General features: G+C 45.1%; 1 protein-coding gene across 1 annotated transcript; it reads right to left on the bottom strand.

Annotated features, from left to right (window-relative positions):
- Positions 1 to 4,803: 4,803 nt before the first annotated feature.
- KCNJ5 (potassium inwardly rectifying channel subfamily J member 5) lies at positions 4,804 to 25,470 on the bottom strand. Its single transcript, XM_009513825.2, has 3 exons — positions 24,865 to 25,470; positions 15,883 to 16,829; positions 4,804 to 5,607 (listed from the first exon to the last, which is right to left on the bottom strand). The coding sequence occupies exons 2-3, from the start codon at positions 16,820 to 16,822 to the stop codon at positions 5,258 to 5,260; spliced, it is 1,290 nt and encodes a 429-aa protein (XP_009512120.1). The 5' UTR covers positions 16,823 to 16,829; positions 24,865 to 25,470; the 3' UTR covers positions 4,804 to 5,257.
- Between the last annotated feature and the right edge of the window lie 1,496 nt (positions 25,471 to 26,966).

Below are 26,966 nucleotides of genomic sequence, written 5' to 3'. Positions count from 1 at the left end.
CATTGTGTCCCCATCAGCACGTGAAACACAGACTTCACTGGGACTTCAGTTAGGTTTCATGCTTCTCAGGAAAGGAGCTGCATATTTGTGCTACCTGTTTCTAGCTTAAGCAGGATGCCTAGACAGTCCTGCAAGGCAAATAACAAACTTCCTCCAGCAAAACCGCAGAACTAGGCTTTACTTTTTAGCAGAAGTGAGTCCACCAGCACCTGTTGTTCAAGACAAGTCACCTTTATACGCATTTTCTTATGCACAACAAAAAATGCAACCCTCCTGTCCGTTCCCTGAAAGCACAGCCGCCAGAACTTAAGGGCAGAGTTCAGGTTTGCTAGACGTTAGCAAAGCGGGGGTGATATCCCGCAGAAAGAGGGACCCCCAGGGCTCCACTGGAACGTCTCCCATTCCCCTGAAAGAGAAAGATCTCCCTAAATGAGAGAATTTGGGCTTGACTTCTTCATATAATAAGATGCCAACAGCTAGATTCTCCTGCCTCTGCCACCCATCTAAATGACATTGCATCCCTGGAAATGAAGCCCTGACTAGTGTCAGTCAAAATATCAGAAGCAGACTTTCAGCAGTTATCACTGTTTCACTAGCCTTGACATGGAAACTGCTGCCGCTTTTATGCATGGACTGAAAGCTTGCCTAGTTCCCCTGTAACTTAATTAAATATCCTCTCCATCATCCACCAAACTGCAGCTTCACATATTCTGGCAACACGCCTCTCATATATTGCAGCAGCTACGGCTGGCAATGCACGGAGCTTATCACGGGGCATTAATTACTTGAGCATAAATAACATTCCCTCATATCTCAGCTTCATGATCCACTGTTTCTGATGGAAATATATTAATAATAACAAGTGAGAGAAAACAATGAGGGGGTAAATTCAAGCTTAAAAAATGAGTGACAGGTCTTGAAATGAGTGAAAGTTAAATCCGGGCAAATTATAATGAAAAGTAAAGGTACATTTCTAACAGTCACCTTGATTAACCCCTGAAACCAAGTACCAGGGAAAGAGCTGGATTTTTAATCTCTAGATATCTTCGGATCGCTCTAAGAAACATACTTTAGTCAAAACGAATAGTCTTAATAAGCATAAGTAGGGAAACTCGTGCAAGAGGGAAGGGGATAGAAGGCACACAGGCCAGCTTGGCCATACACGAGCACCGGTGCCATTGAGCAAGAACAGAACAGTTGAAAAGCCAGGCCTAGGAAAGCAACTGGAACAAGGAAACGGCTTGGCTGGCAGGGCTCCCTCCCGCTCCAGTCCCCAAACCCTCAAACAAAATCAAGCAGAATGACAAAGCCTTTGCTATAAGCATTCTCCCTTCCTGCCTCCGTTCACAGCTCATCACCTCTCCTGCATTAGAAAGGTGATTCCCAACTATCCTGTCACAAGGAGAAAAATAAGAACGGTAGCGTTGGTTTGCTCAAGAGCTCTCATTAATGACTGCAGGACAGAAACACACACCTGAAATTAACTTCCTTCTGTGCCTCTGCACTGCTGAGGGTTACACGATGGGTTTGCGTTGTGGAAGGCAGGGTTTAGCTGTACGGGGCTGGAAAATCAGTTGAACGCGTAGCTTTGCCTGCCGGAAAGCCGATGCGTACGCGTATGTCTGTACGAAGGCACCTGGACTCACCATGAATAATGCAGTCCTCAGGTGGTGTTTTCAAATGCAGGATTCAGGGATGCAAGTGGGGGGGGGGTGTTTGTGACTAACGCTCTGGGTACACGCGCAGTAGGGGTAGCTTCTGCAAGCTGCCGTCACGTGTGGGTTTGGCTGGTCTAGGGACACTTCTACAAGGGCATCCATCCGTTGTGGATGGATACCGTGTCAATTTTGCTTATCGGTGATATATTTATAGGGCAGATGTAATTATTCAGTGTTTTGAATATGTATTTTTAGCTTGTTTACTGGGTGCATTATACAAATGTGAATGGTTATTTGTGCATGAATAGCGTGTTTACAGGTTACAAATGTTTCTTGTGGAGTGTTAGTTAATATTTTTGAAAGTACAGAGGCTGATGAGTGTATAGTATATACTGGGTATTTATGTGGGTGGACATATCTATGTGAGCTATCTCAACTCACATAAGAGGTGCGGACTTGTATTTAAATGTTCGTTACTGCAAAGAGTGGGTCTATCGTGCTTTTATACCCATGGTTCGTTGTCCTGCGCTTGCGGAATGGTAAGGGAACGGATGCCCTTTTCAGAGATGACAATTCTAGAAGAGGTTCCCTCCTTCTACTTTCAGAAGAGTTCAATACACTCACTAAATTAAATCTCTCTTTGGGATACATTTCGGGAAAAGGAGGACACGGGACAGTCCTGGGGCTGCCTGAAGTGCTTTGGGAAGGGTGCGACTTGATTGCGTTATCAAAACCCACATATCTCATCACCATGTTACACAGCTTGCAAATATTTTTCCTCTCCTTTTATCTATCAAATGCAAGGTGCATCCAGCTCTGGAGGATACCCTCCTCCAGATCTGCTCGGCTTATTAAAAAACACAGGAGGATGTTTCTCCTGTTCTACAGAAGGCAGGGAAGTTCCTTTGCTCCTGCTCACGCTGGCACTGTTTGAAGCATCGATTCAACAAGGTACTTCGGCATATTTGCAAATTTCAAACACAGAAATAGTCTGTGAAGCCAACAGCGTACACAGCTGCTGAAGGGCTTTGCTCAAGAGGGGAGAAACACACTTCTTGTCTTACTTCCCATGCCCTGTAATAGATTTGCATCCTGCTCCGCTACACACCATTCAGCAATTATTCTTCTAGCAACACCTGATGTACAACAACAAAAATCCCTGACATGTAGGGTACATGATTTCTCAGACTTGGCAGTAACAGGAAAGGGCAGTTTTGTGTGATGAAATCTCGAGGGCAACGAGCAGGTGAAATAACATTTTGGGTGTTTGAAGACGGCTAGCTTCTCTCAGGAGGGCAACAACCATGAAGGAGAGGAAAGGTGCAGAGGCAACCTAGTGCTGTTTTCCAAGCTCCCTGTCTCTGGCATCACGCAAGGGACCCAGCGAGCCCTCTCGCATGTTGCATTGAACTGGACAAGTCGGCTCGTTGGGTAGAGCTTACGCAACATCTCTCTGAGGGGCTGGAATTGCCGACGACTTGCACGGATCACTTACACCTTTACTTTCCATTACTATCCCCTGCATTAGGAGTTCGCTCCAGCTACAGAATAAAAACATCCTGAAAAACAATTTTGACAATTATTTTGCGGAGGCAGGGTGAGAACTGAGGGTCTCCGAAAAAGAACAAACCCTTCAAGAATCGTCTCCCATTTTTCTCCCTGTTTTCTTCCCTTTGAAGCTTAGTATGGGAAAAGAGAAAGCTGAGCTGAAAAACTAAAATGCGACCTTTTTGAAAAATACCGCGCTCTCCCAGTCTGCAAGGTGCTTCCTAGAACTGACGAGCATTTCAAATGAAATGACTTCACTTGAAAACTTACTGTATAACGTGATTGTAATTCCTATATCCTGGAGCTCAAGCTGGCTGCTGGCTCTTAACATGGCATGAAGTACAACACAGTTGTGTCAGATTCATTTTTCCACCCCCCTCAGAAAGAAATACAAATTTCTCCTTTACCTGCATTATAACACTAGGTGTCTAACTAAATAGTATCTCTGACCCCTATAGACAGTGTTGTCTTCTTTGTTTACATGTCAAGACCATTGCTTTCTATTCCCCGTTTTTCTTGCCTTTGTATTAATATCAAGAGGCAAAACCATATTTAAGATCCCTACTGTGCACCTCGGTCCATCCCTACTACAATGTGTATTTATTTCAGAGATATATGCACAGTCCTTCCTATATGGAAAATAACGCTTGTATTTTACATATTCTTCATTCCATTTTGATAACAAAGTCATTCTGCAGGTACCTTTATTTCCCCCACCAAATTTTGGGAGGGTAAGGGAAGAGATTCTCCCCAACCAGGCCGTTTCTTACTGTGTTGTTCAAATTTGTGGACATTTTTCATCTCACAGACGAGTTTTCTTTATCCCTTTTCTGGCCGTGACAATCCTGTTTGGGGAAGTACTACATGAAGACCGACGCTGCTAACTCAGTTTGGTGCTTCCCAGCAGCAGCAATCTTCATTGAGCTGCAGAACAAAGCCTGCCTAAAGCACTTGAAGTTACTGGCAGGTTAGCATCGGACCCCCAGAGGTGTTATTGCTTGCCACCGGCAGAAGTGGGGAACTGGTCCTGATTTTGGACTCCAGCTACCATCCTGCACTAGCCTGACCAGGTGGCTTCAGCTAGGTCAGCGCCTGTTCCCAATAGCTATAGGAACATCAGCATCTAAACCTTTATTTTAAGTACCTACTTCAGAGAAGAGTTTTTTGCAAACTGTTACTTTCCCATTCTACCCACTCCAGGGATTCTGTCTGAAATTCCAGAACATTTCAAACTCCCCGATTGCTACTTACTTGGTTTTAAATCATCAACCGGAACGGAAACCGGGACAGCCAGGCCAGAAAAAACCTTCACTGGGGCAAGATCTAAACTTTCTCTTGACCATAGACAGCCTATGAAATGTGTCAGAGATTCCATGAAAAGAGTACACAAAGACAGCGCTTCAGTTTGAGAAGACAGTAAAAAATATTGGATGAACAGGCTAAAGGGTTGCAGGGAAAGTTGTCCCGTTAATATTAGAGATTTTGCAGGAAATAAATCACAACGATGGTGATCCTGGAGGAAAACGCTAAAATCTATGTGTAGAATTCATGAAGGCAAAACACTTCACTACATAACAGAGAGGGTTTTTTTCCTCCGCTTTTAATTTAGCAGTAACAATGTCTACAATACATGGACTCACAAATTAAGTGAAGGTATGAAACCACATTCTTCATACTGAGATGGGACATTCTGGACTTTTACTTTTTAAATACCCTCTCTTGGGGGGAAGGGTTCTGAATGTCCAACGAACACCTTTGGAAACAACCAGTGGTGGGAATTTCAGTTTTAACAGCGATCAGACCTAGTGAGCCTTGTCCACAGAGATCAACATGCTTTGCAAAGGAGTGCAAAGCTCCGAACCTCACTGTACGGATAAAAGGGGAGGGAAACCGAGGCACAGTGCTGCGCAGTGACTCGCCAGGATCAAGCAGCAGGCAGCAGAGATCTGGACATACGTCTCAGCTCTCTGACTCCCAGTCAGTTCCTGACTCGCCAGGCCACAGTCTCCCAGTGAGTGTATGCGGGTAACTACTGTCCAGCAGTTCACGTGTTATACAGGCATATCTTCTTTCACCTCTCCTGCTGTCCCGTTGGCTCCATTCAGTCCTGCTGGCTCCCCGCCGCCTTCCTCCTCTTCTTCTTCTTCCCCTTTTGCGGTCTCTGCTTCTCTGCCCCCGCTCAGGAGGGTGGCACTGGGGAGGTGGCTGAGGAGCTGGCCTTCCCGGCGAGACTCGGCCAGCTCTTTGGCACAGCACACAGGAGTGTTGGTCTCGTAAGTGCTATGGAAACTGTTATAGTCGACTTCGTAAAAATCCTTCTCCAGAGTGAGGACAGGAGTGAAGCGATGTCCCCACAGCACCTCGGTGTCCATGTAGGAGCTGCGAGCCTGGCAAGTCATCCCTGGGTAGAAACAGAGGGATGTTAAATGCAAAGCTTGCTTACATGCTCACCCAACCACTGCTTTCATATAAAAGCACTTTCGTGTTATCTCCATACCTGATTGCTCTGGGACACAGAAAAGGCCTTTGCTTAATAAGCCTCACAAAAGCCTCTATCACGAAAAAGCTGAGCACTCAAAGGAAAAGGGATGGATTCATCGACGCATCTTCAGACTGTTTCCTCAACCTTGTGCTTATGGGTTTGAAGTCTGGTACCACTAAGCAGCTTTCCTCTGTCCTCACATGCCTCTGCTGAGGTGTTGCTTGCGCGGCTGATACTAACAGCACTTCTGGTGCATGGTGCTGGAACGGCATCCCGCCCTGCCAACGCACCTCAAATCCTGACCCACGCAGCCCCTCAGGAGGATGAGCCACCGCCCTGCGCTCCCGCTCTCTGACCCCGTCCCTCTTCATCTACAGCAGTATCCGCAATTCCCTCCTGCACTTAGGTTAGGACACAAAGTCATAGCCCGAAAGGTGGAGAGGGCCACAACTCCGGGTGATTTGTACGGCAAGCTGGCTTTTAAATACCTCTGGAGGGTTCAATCCAACTGTGTTGGGCTGGCAGAACCAAAACCCACAACAACTCACAGCCAAGCTCATAAGCATGCTGAATTCCATGTATTAATGGATTTTGGACCAAATGAACAGTGGGCAGCATGAAACTGATTTCTGCCAAGCTGCTTCTCAGCCCCAAGGATCAGAGTTTATTTACTTACTTTGAAAAAGTTTAAAGAGAAGCTTTGCAGAGCAGGGATAAGCGTTCAGCATTGGCATAGCTGCGAACAAATTCTCTTGGAATCACCTGCCAATGCCAAGGCTGACTTCTCTTCCAAATACGTCTTCTGTTTGTCCTAATTATGTTATGATTTTGGAATTAATTCTGGTGAAATCTGGAAAAACGTGACCTCACAAAGCCTTCCCACTGCTCTCTTTGGGAGGGTGAGAGATAGGCCTGACTGGAATACATTCAAAACATGCACTTGATCCAGTTCCTGCCCAATACTTCCAGGTCTAACTCCTGCAGCTCAAAATACACAAACATAAATCTAAAGTGATGCATAGAGGGGAAAAACACCAGTGTCAGATGCTTCAGGGAAGAGCATATCATGTATTCTCTCCACGTGAGCTCAACTAAGTGACTGAAATCTCAGAGTAATCAGAGAACTCCTTTTTTTAAAAAAAAAAAAAAGGCACCTTTGTGAAAAGATGAATATTTTGTTCTTATAATTGCTACAGTCCATTAAAAGACACCCACACAAGCAAGTTCCCCGGCAAGCTTTACTTGCCTCTTACCGCTTTCCTTAGCTCCAGGCCAGGAGTATACAGTTGCTTTCGGTTGTTGAAAGGGGAAAAAAGAGGGACAGTGACACATGCCACACACTGAGAAATTTCCAGTTCTGTTTCGCAGACTGAAAGAAGATCTGCAGGAGTATTTGCTTCTGGTCAGGAACCAGCAGGGTTAGTCATAGCGTTCTCGCGTGCCTGCTTCCTGGGCCGGAAGGAACCAGGAAATGCAGAGGCTGCGATGAAAATTACCCCAAGTGTTTTTGCCTTAAGGAAAGGCTCTGTTGAGGTACAGCACCTTTCCAGGAAACTATCAGCTTTTGCTATACGAGCGAAAGACAGCGTGGAGACCGCTCCTGACTACATGCTTCGGGTGACACGACAACGTGCAGCATCACCTGCCCTGGACTCCTGAGTCCTCCAGGCGAAGACTGCTTCACCTTCACTCCCTTGTAGCAGCCAGCAAAGTGCAGCTCAGCGCGCAGGCAGCTCACAGAGTCCTGCCAATTTCTGAGTCCCGCTACAGTTTTTTCTCAGGAGAGCTGTGTCACTGACACTTAATCATACCATTGACCTCCCTGGGCAAGGGCTTTTGTTACAGGCTGTTTTGATGGTCGGTAATGCAGGGCTAATCCCATTTTCTGATGCTCCCTCATGCTGGGAGGCCAGAATGCCAGACAACCAGCAGCATGTGCGTGCATGGTAAGGAGACAGTTAAAATAAACTAGCCCTTTTTGCTTGAAGGCAGAGCTGGTTTTGCACCAGAAATCACAAAGGCCTTCAAGTGCCTCCTCCAAGCTCTGAGGGCTTTCAAAGCCCAGCAGAGAGAGCAGGAGAGGCGATCGCTCAGGCTCAGGCTCACAGGATTAGGTCCTGTGAATGAGCTGGCTGATTCTTACCATGCCTTTCCAAGTGCTGCATAAAGGTACCATGTAGCTGTCCCCAAGGCCAAGCTGGGGTATCCCTGCTAAATGTGGGGGCCTGAAGCATCCTAAGGGAACTCCTGCCTTATAATCAGGGCCTGAAATAGCTCCTTCCCTGGGGGGGAGTACCTGACAGTGAACCTGAACTCCAGAGACACAAGCAGAGCTATCTCCTGCTGTAAGTGTTCAATTAAGGAAGGAACAATAGAAAGCTTTCAGCAACCAAATACTGCAGGCTGCCAGCTCCCTGCAGTAGCTGCTTTCTGTAACCCCAGGGGTACACAGAGCCAGCACAATAAGACAACTTGTAATTGCTCCATAATCCCATTCAAATATTCCTTTTCAGCACATGTGCAGTGGTGTTTTAATTGCATGGGGACATGCTGCTTGGCAACTCCTACATTACTCAGTAAACAACAGCATTGTCTCTGCTTCAAATTCCATTAAGTGCCTGCTTTGCAGGCTGCCCTGTGCTCTCCAGCCTGGTTAATTAATGCATTTGTAATGTCCTTAGCTAATTATTGCCTCTGTAACTGCAAAAAGATGACAGAAGAGGTGTGGAAACAATAAACCTTACTTAAGAGCACATGCCTGCAGCCTCTTCCCACTTGCGTACAATGTGCTCTGTGCCCTCTGTGCTCCGAATATCTAAGGCCCAGCTTGCAGACTAGCATCTTTCACACGTGGCTGTGGGCTTCCTGCAAAAATCAGCGGTTTCGTTCCATAAGCCTCGCTTATCCAAGTCCATGGGCCATCCTGGGCGTCGTGAATCACTATGCCATACGCTCCTGTCCGTTGAGGTCCGCACCAGCCTTGCCACTGCTGTTCTACTTCGGCGCAGTAGCACTGCCTTGTGCAACCCCGATCGCTGCCGTTCCCGAGAGCACGAGAAACTGAGGGAGGCTGCAAACTCTCACAATGTCACGCACAAATAATCCTAGTATTTGTGGCCCTGATAAAGGTTGTTAATCCTTTTCTTAAAGTAGATATAACTACACATCTCGGGTTTATATGGTACAGATATTTGGGGTAGTTATAGAGAAGTGGTATTTGGTGACTAGGGCGTTTCATTTAAATAAGCTTCGTGCCAAAGGAATCTCCTCATTTCCCCCTTGCCAGCCTAAGTAGATGTACTTCAAATCTGATTTAAAAATAACGTCACAGAGATTTTTACTTTTCACATATATTTTCTGGATAGTAAGACCCTGAGAAGTTAATTTTTCTCCTAAACAATCTGGTTTCAAAATGAAAAAGTATGTTTACGATAAATTTGTACAATCTGTCAGTTGTGGAAAATGTTAAATGATATGTGAAATCTTCAGCTTTCAAGTTTTAGTTACAGCTTTCTCATCTCTTAATTCAACAGCTTAGCTTTTAGTTGCAAACTAAACTCCATTTTAATTGAAACCAGAAAAAAGTTTGTACAAAGTTATAAGCAGATGCACCAAGTTTTCAATAAAGCTGGAACCAGTTCCAGGCTTTTTAGAAAGCTGGAAACCAGAAGACTGTCTCCTGGTTTCAAGTTCCGCAATAAACCTTTCATAGAGTTTTAACGATAATTTCATTATAGCAGAATCCTAAGCAGCAGATTTTTTGTCTGTCGGCTGGAGTCGCTACATCCCAGATCGATAACAGAGTTTGTGCATGTTCCTGGTTAAGGCAGCCATAGATGCCTTCCTAAATGGTTCGTTTCTGCTTTCCAGTAGATGAAAAGGTACAAAATATATTGCTACGTGTATTAAACCAGGTGTTTCATTACATTCAAGAACTGGGGGAGTCGCTGAGGAAAGACTGGTGTGTAAAATAGGTGTCGGAACTCTACCAATGAGGCACTTTTCTGTCATCAAAATCAGCTGGGATCAGGCGGCTTACATTTTATCAGAGACAAAGGGACGTTAATACGTGCTGACAAAAAGCAGTTATTTGATGGCTCCCTCAGCAAGGAGCCTGCTTTTTCTGCAGCGTACTCGGTGGGAGTTGCAGATTTCAGAAGGTTTCACTGCTTGCGATGCCGCTGCTTATGCAACCGGAGCAGACGCTTCTGGCTCTGCCACACTGCTCGGAAAAGGGGAGATCGCTCCTGATTTCCAGGTCTTGTATACCCTTAGGTTACCAGCTAAAATCAAAGTTCATTATCACAGGCCAAATCTAACTGCGTTTGCAGCTGTTTGGTTTCCCAGAGATGAACCAGCAGCCTCTCTCCAAGTGTTGGAGGACGCGTGTGTGTTTTTGTCCAACGTACCGTCATAGCCAGTGCTTTTCCCAGCAGTTTAACGGGAGAGGGCAAGGGGACCGCAAAGCATGATCTACCAACCCAAGAAATTGCCGCAGGCTTCAATTTGATCACATCAACAGTACGGTTAAATCTTTCGGTACTGCTACACGGTCTGGACTTTCTCAGTGGGTAGAGATATCCCAACCCCTGGGGCTGTCAAGACAACATTTTTCATCAGCCTAAAATTAACTCTCCTCATTTAAATGCCGCAGAGCTCAGTGATTATCTGCTGGCAAAATGTCATGTGGACTCTGACTGTATGTTGGCCATATTTGCTAGGCTCTCTCTGCAGTTCAGGCACAGATACTGCTGGAAGTGATTTCACTCCCCTGTCCTTGTTTTCATACACTGTTGTACGCAGGGTGACTTTTTCCCCTTGTACTGGATGCACATAAAGCTGCATAACACATACGCCGCTCCTTCGGCTGAGCTCTACCTACGTTACCAGAGTACAGAGGAAGAAATGATGGACTCAGGTGTAGTGACAGACTGATGTAAGCTTGGATGGCAAGCAGTAGTTACGAAAATTTTAAGTTCTATCACTCTAACTAAGCAATACATGTCTTTAGATTAGCATCAGCATTTGGATAGTTATAAAATTTATTAGTCCCTTTGTGTTAATTAGACCAAAGAACACTGTAACCTCCAAAACATCAATGTTCCTCCAACTTGAAAAGGAATATTAGAAGGTAGGAGCATGGGCCTCCAATTATTTGTGCTTGTCTCCTTTAGAGGAGGACATGTCTGGCCTTGATTTGCTTTGATTTTGATGCCAGAGGAGAGTAATAGGATTTTAATTTATCTGAATGCTCTCCAGGCATGTGAAAGCTTGTAGGCACTGGAAATGGAGAGAAAAAAAAAAAAAAAAACCAAAAAAAGGACCTTATGATTTAAAGATCTTGGATTCAATTGCCATGCCTCTACCAGGCAGAACCTGAGCACCAGGCTCACACCGTGCAACTTTAGGTCCGTCACAAAGGTGTTTGCAGCGACGGCAGAGGCACGGGAGGTGACTAGCCTGCCAACATCCACCTCTGGAGGACAACTCAGCTCATTAACAGAATGACTTGAGACATCTCTCTCTTCCCTAGAATTATATAAGCAGTCTGTGTAACAGTTCTGCAAGGTCCTTCTTGCAGAAAAGAAAACCTATTTATATACAAAATGCAAAACAAACCAACAAGACAACCCAAACCAGATGACGAATGCATGAAATCTCCACTTAGTAATTTCACCCTTCTTTTGTTCTCCCATGAAAATCATTATTAACTTCAGGATATCTTATGTTGTGGCTACTTCTTTTTGATCTATATTTACAGCCAGGAAATTTTCCTATGTCCTCTGTAAAAGCGGATAAATTGAGGTGCAGAAAAGCTGCTGTTTACCTGCACTGCCACAGGGACAGGATGAGGTAAATTACTTCTAATCATTAAACCACTTTTTATCTCACAGACTCTAAGCCAGAAAGATACACGCCTATCCTTTCCTAAGAGTTTCACTAAAACTTCATTTAGTGTCTGGACTAATCAGGCATCTGGATTGTGTCTTGTGCCTTATTTAATGGTGGTGGGAAAAAGAGGTAAAGAAAACCAGTGATGTTACCAAGAGCGAGGTTACAAGCGCTGCTATCTCTGTGCCCAGACAATAGCCATGCTGGGCACTGTGGATACTGACTGAGGTTTGCAGGACAGCTACTGATAAATCAGTTTTGGTTAATGGTCAGTAAATAGCAGCGGAAGGGTAAAGCTGGAAGAGAAGAGAGCCTCTTCAAATTATCTGACGGAAAGTCTTGCAGGGGATGCAGGCTGAGCCATCCCATGGAGTGATGGCTTACAGGGAAAAAAAAAGCCAAACCCCAAATAAAAATTGGACTTTCCAATGTTCTCTAATTGAATCAGCCAAACTTTTCATCATAACCCGGCTGACTCTGCACCACATGGAAGGGGGATCTGAATCTCCACTGCTCTTCTACGTTCCAGCAGCCTTGCTTTATACGCTATGTCCAATTCAAGACCAGGAGGGTAAGGGCAAGAGGTTTGGCCGACTACAGCCTAGGCCTATTCTGTCAGCAGGATGACTCCAATGTTTTGTTGCCACTGTGGGAAGCAGGAAGGCAGCGAAAGCAAAAATGTATTCGCTTTGCAAACAGATTTTCTGCCTTCACTTTCTTCCCTCTTATTGCGGGTCAAATTTGGGCCAGCTGATGCTGCCAAGTGGCCCCTTCGGGTGAGGCAAGAGAGAATCAATTCTCTAAGGTAATCTCTGTGACCAGTTCATTAAGTGGGCGCCGTGAGAGATGCTGCTGCTTTCAAGATGCCCACGAAGCAGCACTGGCAGTCAGAACACTTGTCATCTCTATTGATTTTGAGGTCATTTCACTCAGCAATGATCACAACAGATCTGTACAGAAACTTAAGCTCTTTTCGGCATTTTTCAACCTCTCGTGGAGTCACGGTGCCTCAACCACACTGAAATATTGATTGGAAAGACCCCTGTCGGTGGGCTTTCTGCCGCCGCTGGCTTCCTGCATTAGTAGAATAGCTGTGGGTCCCTGAAGAGCTCTCACTAGAATAAGACAGTGTTTACTTTCTTTTTTGGCAAAATAAAACCATGGCATTGTAGGCTGGCTGGTAAGTTCCTTGTGCATTGCTGTTCTTCAGTGTATTGTTATTTAACCTTTTAAAGCTTCAAGTCAACTTGAAAACAAACCCATGGGTTGAAAACACCATGTTTCACTTTGGAAATAAACCGACTTGAAGTGTTTAGGAAATTCAAGTCAACTTGAAAACAAAAACATTGTTCTAAAGCAGAGCGTTTCATTTTGTAAAAAACCCCAATGACCTGAAGTGTTTCAACTCTTCGGAATTTGTTCCGTGCTTTTCCTCTGAAACTATTTACCATCATTGCCTTCCACTGGGTCAGAATTAAACTTAAATGTCAGTGAGAAGAGTTACTTGCTTGAGAGGAGACAGTACATTTGTAATATGTATGTGGTCAGTTAAAGTTATTGGAAATAGTTACAAAATTGCTGTCCCAAATGTTTCAGTGAAAAATATTTAGGCTTTTAGTCAAGGCATCACGCTTAAATTTCTTTAGTCATTTGTATGTTGACGATCTCCATTTTGACCTGCTTTCCAAATACCTTATGAAAAAATACAGCTGTCTTTTCCCCACCAGCGCAGGATGCATTCACGGTATGATTTGCTGTTGTCTGTAAAGACGGAATAAGCTTCCATTAATTTTTACTCCTGACAACAACTGCCGAGCTGAGCCACCTCCGAGCCAGCACGCAGGACTCGCCTGCCTCTTGTGCACCATGCGCAGAGCTATGTGCGCTGACCAGTTGGACCTCTGAGTGCTGCGACGGTGGTTCCTAATTTTTCATAGGGGTTACTAAGGGAACAAATGCTCTGTTGCATTTTTATACTGCCCTGAACCTGAGCAGGTTGTAACGGTGTCATGATTTAATAGAAGTCACACTGCAAATGAATTATACCGTTCCCGAGAGCAGATGGGGCTTGAACAATACGCTAGGAAGGAAACAACCTGAAAAATTTGCTTGCAGCAGATTTTAAGGTATGGAGGTAGGGATTAATATCCCCAAACTGCTTTATCAATATTACAAGGTGTGAGGACAAAGCCGGGAAGCACAAACACTGTGCTTCTGCAAGCCACTCTCACTGTGGCAAAATATCACGCCCACCCAGTTGCCAGATGTCACTCAGAAAACCTTCTCGGCCCCTGGATCAGATAACGGCATCATCTGGGGTCCGCTCTGCTCCAGGTTCAGTGCAAACTGGCTCTTCTAGCTCCAGTTTGGGAATTTCACAGCTTGTCTTCTGAGACCAGAATAATTCATTTCCACAGACGTACACTTCTTAATATCATTACACACTGGCCTGTACAGTCCCTCTGGGAGAGGAGCCCATTTGTAAAGCAATATTATTCCTCTGCCATGCTTTTAATTTTGAGGTTGTTATTGATAATGACTTCCTCTCATACACAGCCAGCAGAGGCTGAGCTTTCATGGGAGGACGGTAGCGCAGTAGCTGTTCAAACAGGATTTGAGTGTCACTCTGTGATGAGGAGAGAGGCTTTGGACAAACAAGGAACTGCATTCCATGCTCAGGTAGGAGGTTCTAGCATCTAGTAAACATTTAGGCTACAAAATAAGCTTCCATTACAAATCTTTGCCTTTGATAGTCTTTTCCACCCACCCCTTCTTTTGCCACATATCTACAATACTCTGCTGGGAAAGAATATTTGCCTAGCAGTGCCAAACGAATTCCACTTCAACAGTACAGCACTCCAGCCTAGGTGCAGTGCAACCTGTGCGTAACCTCCCATTAGCTCTGTTCGGAAAAGTCAGCTATTGCTGTTCGCCTAATGACTAAAGGGAGGTACTGGGAAACTGAGCTAGCTCTCTGGAGAGCTGCCTTTAACAGCAAAGGTCTGGGATGCAGGAATTTGAGAGACTATTTCCCCTTACCTCTGGCTGCTAGGAGACTAACAAGGACAAATCTCAAGAAGGGGACAATATTAATAGTAAGCAAGGGCCAGAATCTGTGAGGCAGGGTGCTGATACCACTGAGTACTCATATCATAGTCATATAACACCTTGCTAGTGTTTCGGAGAGAACCCATGCCTTGATTTGACCCCGCCATGCTGCCAACCCCAGACTCAGAGAGCCTGCCGGAAGGGAGCCTCAGCATCTCAGGGTGCTTAAGCATTCTTGCTGTCCTAGAGGCACAACAAGTCAGAGCCTGCCAGCTCCTCCTCAAAGCCTAGAATAAGTGACCTAGCTGCAAGTGGTAAAACGACCCCACGGTGCCATGTCTTTTAGGCGAGACTCCAGGGTAAATGCATCCCCCTCCCTAGGCAGACCCTGAGGAGGTACGCTGCATCCCACCCGTGCGAAGGAGCCTGGGGGCCTCTGTGGCCATCCATTCGCCCAGCTTGAGAGGCACACTGCCACCTCCCTTCTCTACACTTTGGCAAGCTGAGGCACACGACTTTTCCAAATTTATTATAGACGGACACAGACTTCTTTCATCGCCTGCCACAAATACACCCATAGGAGGAAACTGGGAATCAGCTGAGTATATCTCCTAATCTACCCATTACGCAGCATTGTTTTAAGCTGTTAAACAGCTGCCGGGTTGCAAGAGTCACAAAAGCAGTTTCTGTATTTTTCCTTTTTGAGCTCCTTTTGAAAATATATGTCCTGCATCACGTGCAAGTCATTCGGTTTCAGCACATGCTGTTTTATGGGATATAGTAATACTCAGGCACTTCCTTCATTGCCTCCATTAAAAAGCAACACTACAGCAATACCTAAAATAGCACACTTACAGCCAATTTTTAATAGAGAGGAGAAATGGAAAAAGATTTGCGCTGTGAATTTTGATCACGGGAAACAGGACCACAAGAGACATCATGAATTCCTTTGGTCCATTCCTTTTTTTCCCAGGGATCAGTTCTAAGTGATTACAGGGACAGCTCCTTGACTAACCCCTTCGTCTGAATCCTGGACTCCCAAAAAGAGTGTGAAATGCTACAACATGAGCTAAAGGAGCCATCTTTTAATTGCTAGTTATCTCAGACCACAATACCCCACCCTGAATCGGTCACTAGAGAAGGACAAATCCCAATGTGTTCTCAGTCCAAGTATCACAGACAGTAAAATCTTAATGCCAAACTGCACTCTGTTTTCTCCCCCAAAATTGTGACTGATTTTTGACAAGTCCTTACCTGTTGCTTCCACCATTCCTTCCAGGATGACGACAATTTCAAACTCCTCCTTCTCCAGCTGGGTGCGGGACATCTCCCAGAAGGGGCTTTTCTCATTGATTTCATGCGAGATGATAAGAGGTGACACCAGGAACAACCTGTCGTCTCCAGTGTCAAATCCCACGTTGATGTCCGTTTGGTTCAAGGGGATAAACTCTCCTTCTTTGGTCTGTTTGGACTTAATCAGTTTGGCTCTAATGGAAGCCTCGACAATGTGGGAATTGCGGAGGTCTCCAACCCGGAACATGAGGCAGAGCTTCTCATCCCTCATGGAAATCACTGCGTTGTTAGAAAACATGAGGGTTTCAGCCCTCTTCTTTGGTTGGCTGATCTTGACAAACATGCATCCCACCATGAACGCATTGACAATGGAGCCCAGGATAGCCTGGATCAGGAGCAGTACGATGCCCTCTGGGCACTTCTCCGTTATGACCCTATACCCATACCCAATTGTTGTCTCAGTCTCGATAGAAAACAGAAACGCAGAGACAAATCCACTGAGGTTTTCAACACAGGGGATCCAGTTCTCATCTTCAAGATGGTCCAGGTCTCCCCGGATATAGGCAATGAGCCACCATATGAACCCAAAAAACAACCAAGTGATGGTATAGACCATAGTGAAGACAAGGAGATTAAAGCGCCACTTGAGGTCCACCAGCGTAGTGAAGAGGTCACTAAGGTATCGATAGGTTTCTTGGACATTTCCATGGTGCACATTGCACTTGCCACTTTTCTCCATGTAACGCTGACGTGGCTTCTTACCTTCTGCGGATATGAGGCGGGTTCGGTCGGTGGCAATGGGGACATCATCCCGAGCCTGTTTGGGAATCTTCTTAGGCTCTCTGGACGCAACTCCGATGTCCATGTCCTGGTTCATGAAGATCCTAGAATCTCCGGCCATGGCTGGGCTGCAGGAGAACAGAGAATTGAGGTTTAAGATAGGAGGAAAAGAGCTGAGACAAAAGCCATTTCGTTTTACTGTCTGGACCATTACAACAGACCAGGACAACCAACATTGCAAATATTAACGTTACACTGACAAACTTTGCCCCGTGCTGGTACAGGGCTGGATGCAGGCTGATTCCACATCAGGAAAGCTTTTTGCTAGGGCCGTGCCTTTCCTCCTAGTATTGTTTTGCGAGACACTTTGAAAGGCTTCGGCCCTTCTCTCACAACAGCCACTTGCTAAATATAATGCTGCATTGAACTGGGCGCTAAACACTGATTCATAATACACAGTCTCTTCCAACATGAACCAGCTGCCGGTCGCTTTGCTTAATGCAACACTGGAACCTCAGAAAATACGGTGATGGGCACAGTCTGGGAGTCATGAAACAGGGAAACCTTGTTACAGTGTTTTTGGTGGGCTTCTTTTTTTGGTCCTAGATATTTTTAAACCCAAAATTTGCTTGAGATCACAACTAGAGGCAAAGAAAAGACACATCAACATGCATTTTCAAGAGGGACTGGAGTTTTTTGATGCCTCAGGTTTTGGGCGCATCCCAGGAGAAACCTTAGAAATTAATAGAAAACACTGAGCACCACCGTCTACCTAAATCTCACATGAATCTAAATTATGCATGAAGGTTGCCCTTACCGTCAGCAGAGAAAGGCACCTCCAGGGATAATTCAGATTTCAGGAGTGCTGAATCTCCTTCTGGAGGTACCCACCCCGTCCACATATTATTCTGGGAGCCAGGGCTCCAAATATGAATTAGGCATTTATTTTAGCGTCTTGAATTACATGTCTGAAGGTGTGACGAATCCAGGCCTACCGTTAATCAGATATACCAGAACCCGCCCCTTTACTTCATCTGACATTAGACAAAAACACCAGAAACTTCCAGAAACACAACAGACAGCTATTAACTGTTGACATGCAAAACTGTGCTTAACAAGATCCAAATAAATAATACAAAACGATGGCTGCAACGATTTTTGCAGGTTACAGTGTAACATCCTGTTTACCAAGATGATTAGATATTCCTTTAAAAAAACCCACACATGCTCTATTGAAAAATGAGAGCCTTGACTCTGACTGCAGGGCATAGGCAAAATCTCTGTGAAAGATTACCTAAGAAGCCTTAGGGATATCAAAGATAGAGTAGCAATATTCTCTATGGCGTTCATTCTCTGCATTGTCCTCTGCAAATCCTATTAAAACCTAACTAAATCTATTACTGCTCCCTCTATCTTTAATCTTCTTATGCGTCTGTGAATGAGAAAAGGTGTAGAGACACAATTAAGAGTATCTTGGGAAAGACATTTTTAAGATTGAGCAAAGTAGCTTCATCTTTTCGGTATTAAAAAGCAGAAAAGGTGGGTGGGAAGGAAGCAGAGGCAGGATGAATAAATGAAGCAACAAATTTCCACTTCCATTCTGCTGTAGCCAAGTCTGGTTAACAGCAAAGAATTACTCTTAGCCCTTGTATAAGTCACCATCAATCATTACTCCAATGAAGCAGCCAGAGCCTGTTGCTGGAACCATACCCGCTGGCTCTGTTCACGAGGGAGCCCAGCCATCTGTCCACAGCACAGTCCCAAAGCTTCTTCGCGCTGGCAAATTTGCCTGGTTTGAAGGGTTTGGGCCGGGCTGAGCCAGTGCGGCCACAGGAAGGGGTAAGTAATAGGGATTAATGGTGCTGGGGTGGTAAATCAGGTTTGCTACCTGCACTGCATATGACCCTGGATGCGAGATAGACAACCCCAGCACCGTGCTGTTCCTTCCTCACACAGCAACAGCAAGGATTTGGGCAGAATATTAAACCCTACCTCTATTTCTCTCATCTCTGAAGGTACGACTCCTGAGAGCTGGCTCCTGGTATACTGGTTATATCTTCAGGCATTTTCTACTACCTGTTGCAAATCCAAGTCCGTCGGCCTGGCTCTCCGCTGCCTTACGGTGTGTGTATATTTACGTGCATGCGAAGTGTCTGCTAGATGCTGTCAGATTATACGGGTACATATTTACTCTCACTTCACAGCATGGGAAAGCATATGCCAAGTGCAAGTCAGAACAATCACACTTCTTTTTTTCTTCCTCTTTAATAGGAATCCACTGATTTAAAGAGGCACAGAGAAGAGCCTCTTGGCTTTCTTCTTATGAATATTACTTTTGATCTTTGCTTGCATTGCTCGACTAATCTAAAATTACTCCATTTGGACTAAAAAGCTTTTGATCAATGGATGTGTAGAAACGTAAAAACAGGCAAGGGTTGCGTGGCTTCCATTTAAAAAGAATTGTTTTAAAGATAATTTTGTTATAAAAGTTATATTTGAAGCTGAGTTTCACTTACCCCAGCACTATGTAAGAGGGAACAATCAATTTTAAGACATTAATCTATAGTGTAAGGTTTCATATTTTAGATTCATACCAAAGAGACCAAAAGGATCTTGAAACATATTAAAAAGAGCAGAATAGAATAAAACCAATCAAAAAGCCTAAATCCCTAGAAATATCACTCTGGTGAGGCAGGCTAGAGGGACTGCCCATTAATGAAAGTAGAGGGAAAACCTGCTTTAACTGAAACACTCAAGGGACTGGCAACATCCCTTTTCTAATGCTACTGATCTTTAACAATAGGTCAAGTGAAATCTTTCTGGAAACCTTCAGAACACCTTACAAGGGGTCCATTAAAGCAGAAAGATTCCTGCTGTGTATGAACTTTACTGACAGCTTCAATGGCATTATAATTTCTCCTAATATTTAATTTAAGCTCTCCCATCGTAGCGTAAACGTAACCTCAGTATGTGCTTATTGAAAATAATGAAGCAGATGAATCTTTGCATTAGATCCTTTAAAGGGAATAACATTGGTTAGCAGTTTGAGCACAGGTTTGGATGTCTGAAGGCTCGCCAGCTTTCTGTTCCAAGTCATCTCGGTGGGTTTTTTTCTCTAATTCTGAGCAAATCACCGCTTTTCCCCCTGCCTTAATTCCCCAACTGAAAATTTGGTCTGTGAGATCCCAGGCACAAGAATCTTCCAGGAAATTCTCTATCATTCCATTACTATTTTAACTGCTCTGGGAGACTTTAGCATAAGTGACAAGATACTATAAAAGAAGCCCTGTACATATGTAAGGATTTGGTTAACAACTTCATCGTATGATACACTGCCACTGCTATCAAGCATACACATCTTCTCCAGATAATGGTAATTACCAGCAAGCATCTCACAGAGACTTAGGCTTCAGTTTGTAAGTCACTGCTCCCCCCATCAAAGAGATCTGTGAGATAAAAATCGCCCCTTTCAGTCGCGTGCACCGACCTGTTTCATCAGCATTTACCATCTTTGGTTAAACGAGGCCAGGATAATAAAAATGTCACTTCTGTACAAAGCTGCTTTCCTTTTGGACAGGCTACTGCAAAAGGAGATGTGAGTCAGCGTATTATCAACCTTGCGAAGAGGCTTCTTATCAGACTTGCTTTGCTCAGCTTTTGCCCAGACGACAGACTCGGGGCAGGCGGTGACATTTAGGGCTCTCAGATTTGCTGAAGAAGGGTCAAGCTGGGGTTAGCCAAGTACCTTCAGGAGGCATTGTTTTGCAGAGCTGTCTACAAGCCCTGCCTGACAGAGCTGATCTAACCCCACCCCCCCGCACCGATAGCTCCAAGTTTTCAAGATAGAAATTTGCTGAAGACATCACAGAAGGTAAAACAAGAAAAGTCTGCAAGAAACATTTTCCTCTGCTGACTTTTCAATTTAAATAGTCGCTGATCTCGCTTAAGGAAATGCAAGTTTCAGTGGGGATAGGATTTGCTTCTGGAGAGGTCTAAACTGGCAGGCAGCAGGCAGGAGGGGTTTGAAGACATGAATTCATCAAGTTTGCATTAAAAAAAGACTTCTTTTTGTTTGTTTTAAACCTGATGCCCATGTTTTCTTGCATTATGAGAATAAATGAGCAACAGTTCTTTAGTAAACCCCCCCCCCCTTCCCAAACCAGGATTCTACTTAATTCTGTCATCTCTTCTCCCAGACAGAGTCCTATGCTACTCATCGAGCAATCGGTACCGCAGTAAATACTAAAGAGATCGTTATTGAAAAACTTGACCTGGTTCTTTAGCTGCCTGTTGGCCCACACCACATAAAGCAGAGCCTAGGTTACTGTCCCCATATTCCTCTAGGGCACATGTTCTCCTTCGGGTTACAATTCTTACCTGACAGATACTAGCACCATGGGAAAGTTGGTAGAGGAATAGAGCAAATTAAAGCTGTAGCACCCGAAGAGAAAAAAAGCGTTGGTCGCTGAACACTGAGTGCCAGTGGAAAGATGAAGGAGGAAGAAATATTAGGACAAGCTGGCCCTTGACAACCTGAAGGTAAAAGGCTATTAGATAGGCGCTGACTGACAGGTGGGGCTTTGAATTCCCTGAGAAATGCATTTTCCCCACTATCCTTTTATTTACCACCTGTGTATGCCTGAGACCGAGCAGTCAACAATGCCAACACGAGATCACCTTTTGAAACACACATATGCATGCGGGAACAAGAAAGGCAGATAGATTTAATGCAAATCATGTCATCTTTCAGTTTTCTGGCTTATAAATAGAGGTTGTGATCCTGCCTCTTTGGAAAGTGCTTGGAGATCCACAGGTGGAGGAAATGATGCAAAAGAACTTACGGTACTCAAAACCTGGGCAAAACATTTGAGGAAACTCCACAAGAAGGGAGAGCCGTGGCACTTCGCTAACAAACACGTGGTTCAAAAGCTCCCGCCCTCACCCAAATAATTACTTTTCAAAGTGAAATCTCAGCACTGAAGTAGGAAGATGCCTCTCATTTCCTCTTTGAGTTTTCATTAAGTCGCAGCGCTGCTTTTCTAACATGCTGACAGGCATGGTTTTACAACGAGTTCCTCTGGGGCTAGGGGAGACACCCACCCACCAGTACACAAAAATGGGCGACTGATGATTAACCAGGGAGCTTCTGAAGGAGCAGGATGACTTTGTGCTTGTTACAGAGCTGGGCTGGTGACGGCGCCTGTCTGCCTGGAGTTCTTTAGGCTCAGAAATACCGAAACAGAAGGTGCTCAGTCTTTCAAAAGAAAATACCTTGTGAGGAAATCTCCCTGGGTAGGAAGCGAGTATGACACAAAGAAAGACAGAGCTTATGGGCATTTGCACTTTACTTTTATCTGCTAATTACCTCCCAACCTCTCTTCCGCCGCAGCAAGGCTGGGTAATCACGGTTCCAATACCCCTGAGCCCTTTCATTGTCAGATGTGAGGTAGCAGTGTGGCCTCCCCATTCCCAGAGCATCCAAATGTTTCACGGTGTTCAACTCAGGTATCATGTGCTTTAAAATGTGTTGGGGTTTTTTTGTTAAGATCTGTGGAACGAGGAACTGCTCTATTTCCCGGATTTCAAGGTGGGGAAGTGAGTCACAAAGACCCTTGTTTCTTCCACGCTCACATTGGGAGTCTGTGGCAGGGCCTGGAGTTTCCAAAATCCTGAACGAGCACCTGTAATCACCGCCCCACTCTTCTTCCCTTCCTCCAGTCCAGCAGCAGTGAATGCAGTCCTTATCTGCTTCAGGTGTGTCTAAAGATTACTCTGAAAAGCCTACATAGCCTGCTCTATCAGCATGAATAACCTAGCAAGATTTTTTCTAATACCAAGAAATAATGTCTCTGTCCTCTCAAGTAGCTACAGGTTTCAAATAGATTTTTCTTCCCCGAACTATGGATTAAAGTATAAAAAATTCCATACATAGCACAAGTTTGCAGTTGAATTAAATATATTTACTTCAGACCGATGCAGAAAAGAGTGGAGAAACCAAACTGTAATGAGAATAGAGAGTGGGGTAAGGGTTTGTGTTTTGTTGGGTTGTGGCTTTTGGTTTTGGGTTTTTTTTTTCCAGAAAAAAGATGAAAACTAGAAAATGCCTTATGAGACACCATAATGGCCCCAGTGTACAGGCTATAGCAATTTGTTATAGAACAAGGACTGGAGAACATGGAGTTTCCACAACATAAGGGGTATCTACTATCGATATACCACAGTTCAAATGCAAAGCGGGATGGGAAGATATAATCCATGTAGTTTTCAGTCAATGACCTTATTCTTCACTGAATTAAAGTTAGACATGAGAAGTCTGCGTGCAAAGGATGCAACCACAATATTATGCTCTTAGGTGTTTTTCTTAAATTTGAACAGTCAAATTACACTTTCTTTACCAACAAATAAAGCCTGAAAATAAACCAGTTTGATCCTTCCACCACCAAGGAAGTGACTCTGCCTGAGGCGCTCTGCAGCCACTCTGTCTCTGTCCTTTTACCCCAGACTCTATTTTTAGGGGGACCTTATGGCGTCATTGAAAATTTGACCGCTATCTTTCAACCAACACAACTGAACAAAGAAAAAGAGACACTTCTGTCCTGATAAGACACTCCTGTTTCTCCTGCTACTGCCTGTCTACTCACAGCACACGCTGAATATTGGGGAAAGCAGCCCCTCAATTCTAAGAGAAAATCCTGCCCCAAGAGCACTAATGTTCCTGTGCTCCATTGTTTGGATATTTTACCATTATAGCAACTCAGAATCACAATGAAATCCACAGCTGGCTTTAAAAAAATAAAATAAAATTGAACGACGTTAATACCACTTCACACTTCTCCAACTTGTATCCAAACACCTCAAAGATGAACTGACCAAATGCGGGCTCTTTCTGCCCCAAGACGTTCAATAGTGCTACTGAACCCACTGTGCAGACAAGGGAAGATGAGTCACAGAGAGACAACCCTAATCCCCAACTGCCTGTTAAGCACCAGTGCTCACCCCAAAGGTACCGAGTGGCTCTCCTGACCTCAAACTGAACAGAAAGTGGTGACTTATATAGAAGAGTCTGTAAATAATTGGGCTGGAACCTTCCAGAGAGAGAGCATTTTCTCTCAGGGGAACCAGAAATGATCCTGATCCTTTATCTCCAACTGAGCAGGAACAGTGGCGGAAAGAACTGAACCCCAGAAGTGAAATAACTCCCCCAACACAAACACTGCCAGGCGCACTTCCCACCTACTATGGAAGAGACTGGTTGCTTGGATTGGGCAGAGATCTAGCGAGAGAAGCCAGTTTTGTTTTCCCCCAAGCTACTCTACTTTAAATCCCATGTAATTGTCTAATTAAAAAAAGAAAAGGTGCAGGAGGAAGGACCTGCTTGATTACAGAATCCCCGAAAGTCAGATGGTGAGCTTTTTGGGACAGGGACAGTTTCTGCCAGTTCTCGACTGGTTCTTGGAACTCTCAGGTCAAAATCAAACGAGAGATGTGCTGTATAAAAGTTAGCATGTTACGCCCAACCATCATGTGCTCATACAGAGAGGAGGACTCCGGGCGCCTTTTTGACAGATGCAGCAGGACATCGGTAAGAAAACGAGTCACACTTTTACCTCCCAGAGCCATTATCACCCCTAGGGACTCCCAGTGCGTTACATTGCCTGTCCCCTCCAAGGGCTGAGCGTGCCACTCCATCCTCTGGAGGCTACACTGCCAGGGGTCTTTAAACCCTAAGCTGCCTAGTAAGTATCCTAATTATAAAAAAATTTAATCTTTGGCTCTAGGTGAGGATTATGGAGTCACTCCATGCATTTCAGGGCTGCTTACTATCAGTCTCCCCCTGCCCATTGTATCCCAGTGATCTCCACTAATCCGGTATCTGAGCAATTCATCATTTTTAATGTCTTTTCCTGCATAACACCTTTACTAGATCTGGCAGTGCTTTTGCCCAAGATCAACATCTAATCCCCGGCTGCCCAAGGAGTTCCCCAGCAGCTGGCGAGTTAGACAACAGCACATCTCCATCTCACAGCCTGGCAGCTTTGGGCATAGAAACCTGGTGTTCAGCTGACCTCAGCCGCTCGTCCTCCTGCCTCTGGGCTCCTGATCCTTTGGAGCCAGAGAAGAGAAGAAGTGAACTGGAAAACCAAACAAAATCAGGTAACTTACTTGCTAAGAGAGGCGCTGCATCAGTCTTGTGCCTGGGCACTTCGGGGATACCGGACGGTGAGAGGACTGAGAGGTAGGTAAAAAAGCTGCTGGAAAAGTGTCCGATCCATGCCATCACCAGAGAGCCGGGGTCGTCTTCTGATCCCTGGGCTGTCTCCTTCCTTCTTCCCTCTGCCTGTTATTAGAGAACATTTATGTGGCACTGAAGATTTAAATGCACACGCCCCTGCCCCTAGGTATCCCTATTTCCCTGGCGCTCTCAGAGCTGACACGGGGTGCTCCAGACCCTCACCCTCCACTGCTGCAGCGCTACCTTTGCCTGTCAAATGCCTGCCTTTGCTCGTTCCTGCTCTCCCCCATACAAATCAGTTCTTGGTCATATACAGCTTTTTAAAGGGCTGGGGCAGAGGGGAGGGAGAGGAGAGGACTGGGTGTGATGGGGAGCATCATCTGGTCTGAATGAGCAGCAAAGGGAAAGGTGCGGGAGCGAAAGCAAAGAGGGGAGGGGTTTAAGCCGCTGCTTTGCACAGAAAGGGCTGGCTGGGGAGGGGGAAGAGAGGCGTACTCGGTGCCTTGAGAAAAGGCGAGGCACTGGGCTCCCCTGCCACCGCACGGTCTTTGCCTCCTCGCCAGCTCCCAGCGCCGGGTGTTTACCCCTCCTTCCCGGCTCTCCCCTTCCCTGGCTTCTCCTTCCCGGATTACTGGGCGGGCTTGCATTGTTCCAGCGGGTGGGGGCTGCGTTCTTGTTTTAAAATCACACAAACGGAAGCTGTTCCTATAGAAAGGAGGACAGGGAGGATGCAGAGGCTGCGCGTTTAACAGGGAACAAGCCCGTACGTGCTCGTCGGCGCTGTGGAAACTCTCTCTTCCAGACCAGACCAAGGAATCTGGGAGAAGTGGGGAGACGGAGGGAGAGCACGATGCCGGTGGTGCTCTTCCCTTGCCTGTCAACCATCAGGCTGCTGGAACGGTGTTTGCTGAGTTGTGTCGTTAGCCTGCGATCCAGCTGCTCCCAGGGACTGCTCTCGGAGCTCTCCAGTGGTTTGCTGTATTTTTTGTTTCTCTTTTTTACTACCTTTTTTTTTTTTTAATCATTGATAATACCGCAGCGTCTCCCTAGCTTAGTAAAATATTTCCTCTTCTGAAAAGCAAATGTCAGGCCAGCTGCATATATGAGAGAGATCCGCCTGGTGACTACAGGTTACCTTCAGGCTTTGTTGTCCTGTTCCCCTAATCCTGTCCCCCTGTCTTCCCTAATTCTCTCTTCCAGGACCACACGCGTTACAGCCTGTCAGAAACACTTTCACAGAAGATTTTCTGGTCAGGAAAAGAGAACTTGTCAAAACCAAAGCACTGTACAGGAATATGTCAGAATGGCTGGAACCCAAAAACTATATTTTTCCACGTTCTTCTTTAAATGACTTTTAATTTTTTATTTTTTTTTTAAGTTACACTATTGCTAATGAAATGTGTCAGCACTGGAATGACTCTCTTCTTTTACTGTATGGACATTTTACAACTTGGTATTTGCATTCTTGTTTTGGAACAGGAAAAAAATTGAACTAGTGGAACTTCCTCTAGATCAGAATACATGGTTCCTAACCACCTTAATTCTAGGATACATAACACTGTATCATGGAAGCTAGACTGGAAAAATCCAAAGAGAGACAAGCTAAAGAAAGGGAAATAACAACAGCGCTGAATAGCATTAATCGTCATGTTGCAGAGGGGGCTGTGTCGATGAAGCACATCTCCATACACATCGCACTTCCCTCCAGAGTTCTTGTTCTCTGATCTGTAGGCAGAGGTTGGACCTGGCCAGACGGGGTAGGAACCTGGAGCCAGACCAAGGACTTAGGCCATTAAAAATTCGTTTTGGAGATGTAATTTTGCTTTTCCGCGTGTTGTTATCTTACATTTCCTACTTCACCGCAGTATGGGCAATGAGATCAGACCGGCCAGTTTGGCTCCTGTTCTGCACGCATTGGAACAGCGTTACCCCATCTAGGTCGCAGACAGCAGAGAGGGCTAAATTCAAATCAGCAGTGAGGCTATTTTCAATGAAAGTAAAAGGCGTAGTAATAAACTGTTGATTAAATCCA

Source organism: Phalacrocorax carbo, chromosome 21, assembly GCF_963921805.1.
Source record: "Phalacrocorax carbo chromosome 21, bPhaCar2.1, whole genome shotgun sequence".
Classification (NCBI taxonomy): Eukaryota; Metazoa; Chordata; class Aves; order Suliformes; family Phalacrocoracidae; genus Phalacrocorax; species Phalacrocorax carbo.
The sequence above is the reverse complement of the archived record's forward strand: the minus strand, read 5'-3'. Positions and strand labels throughout refer to the sequence as shown.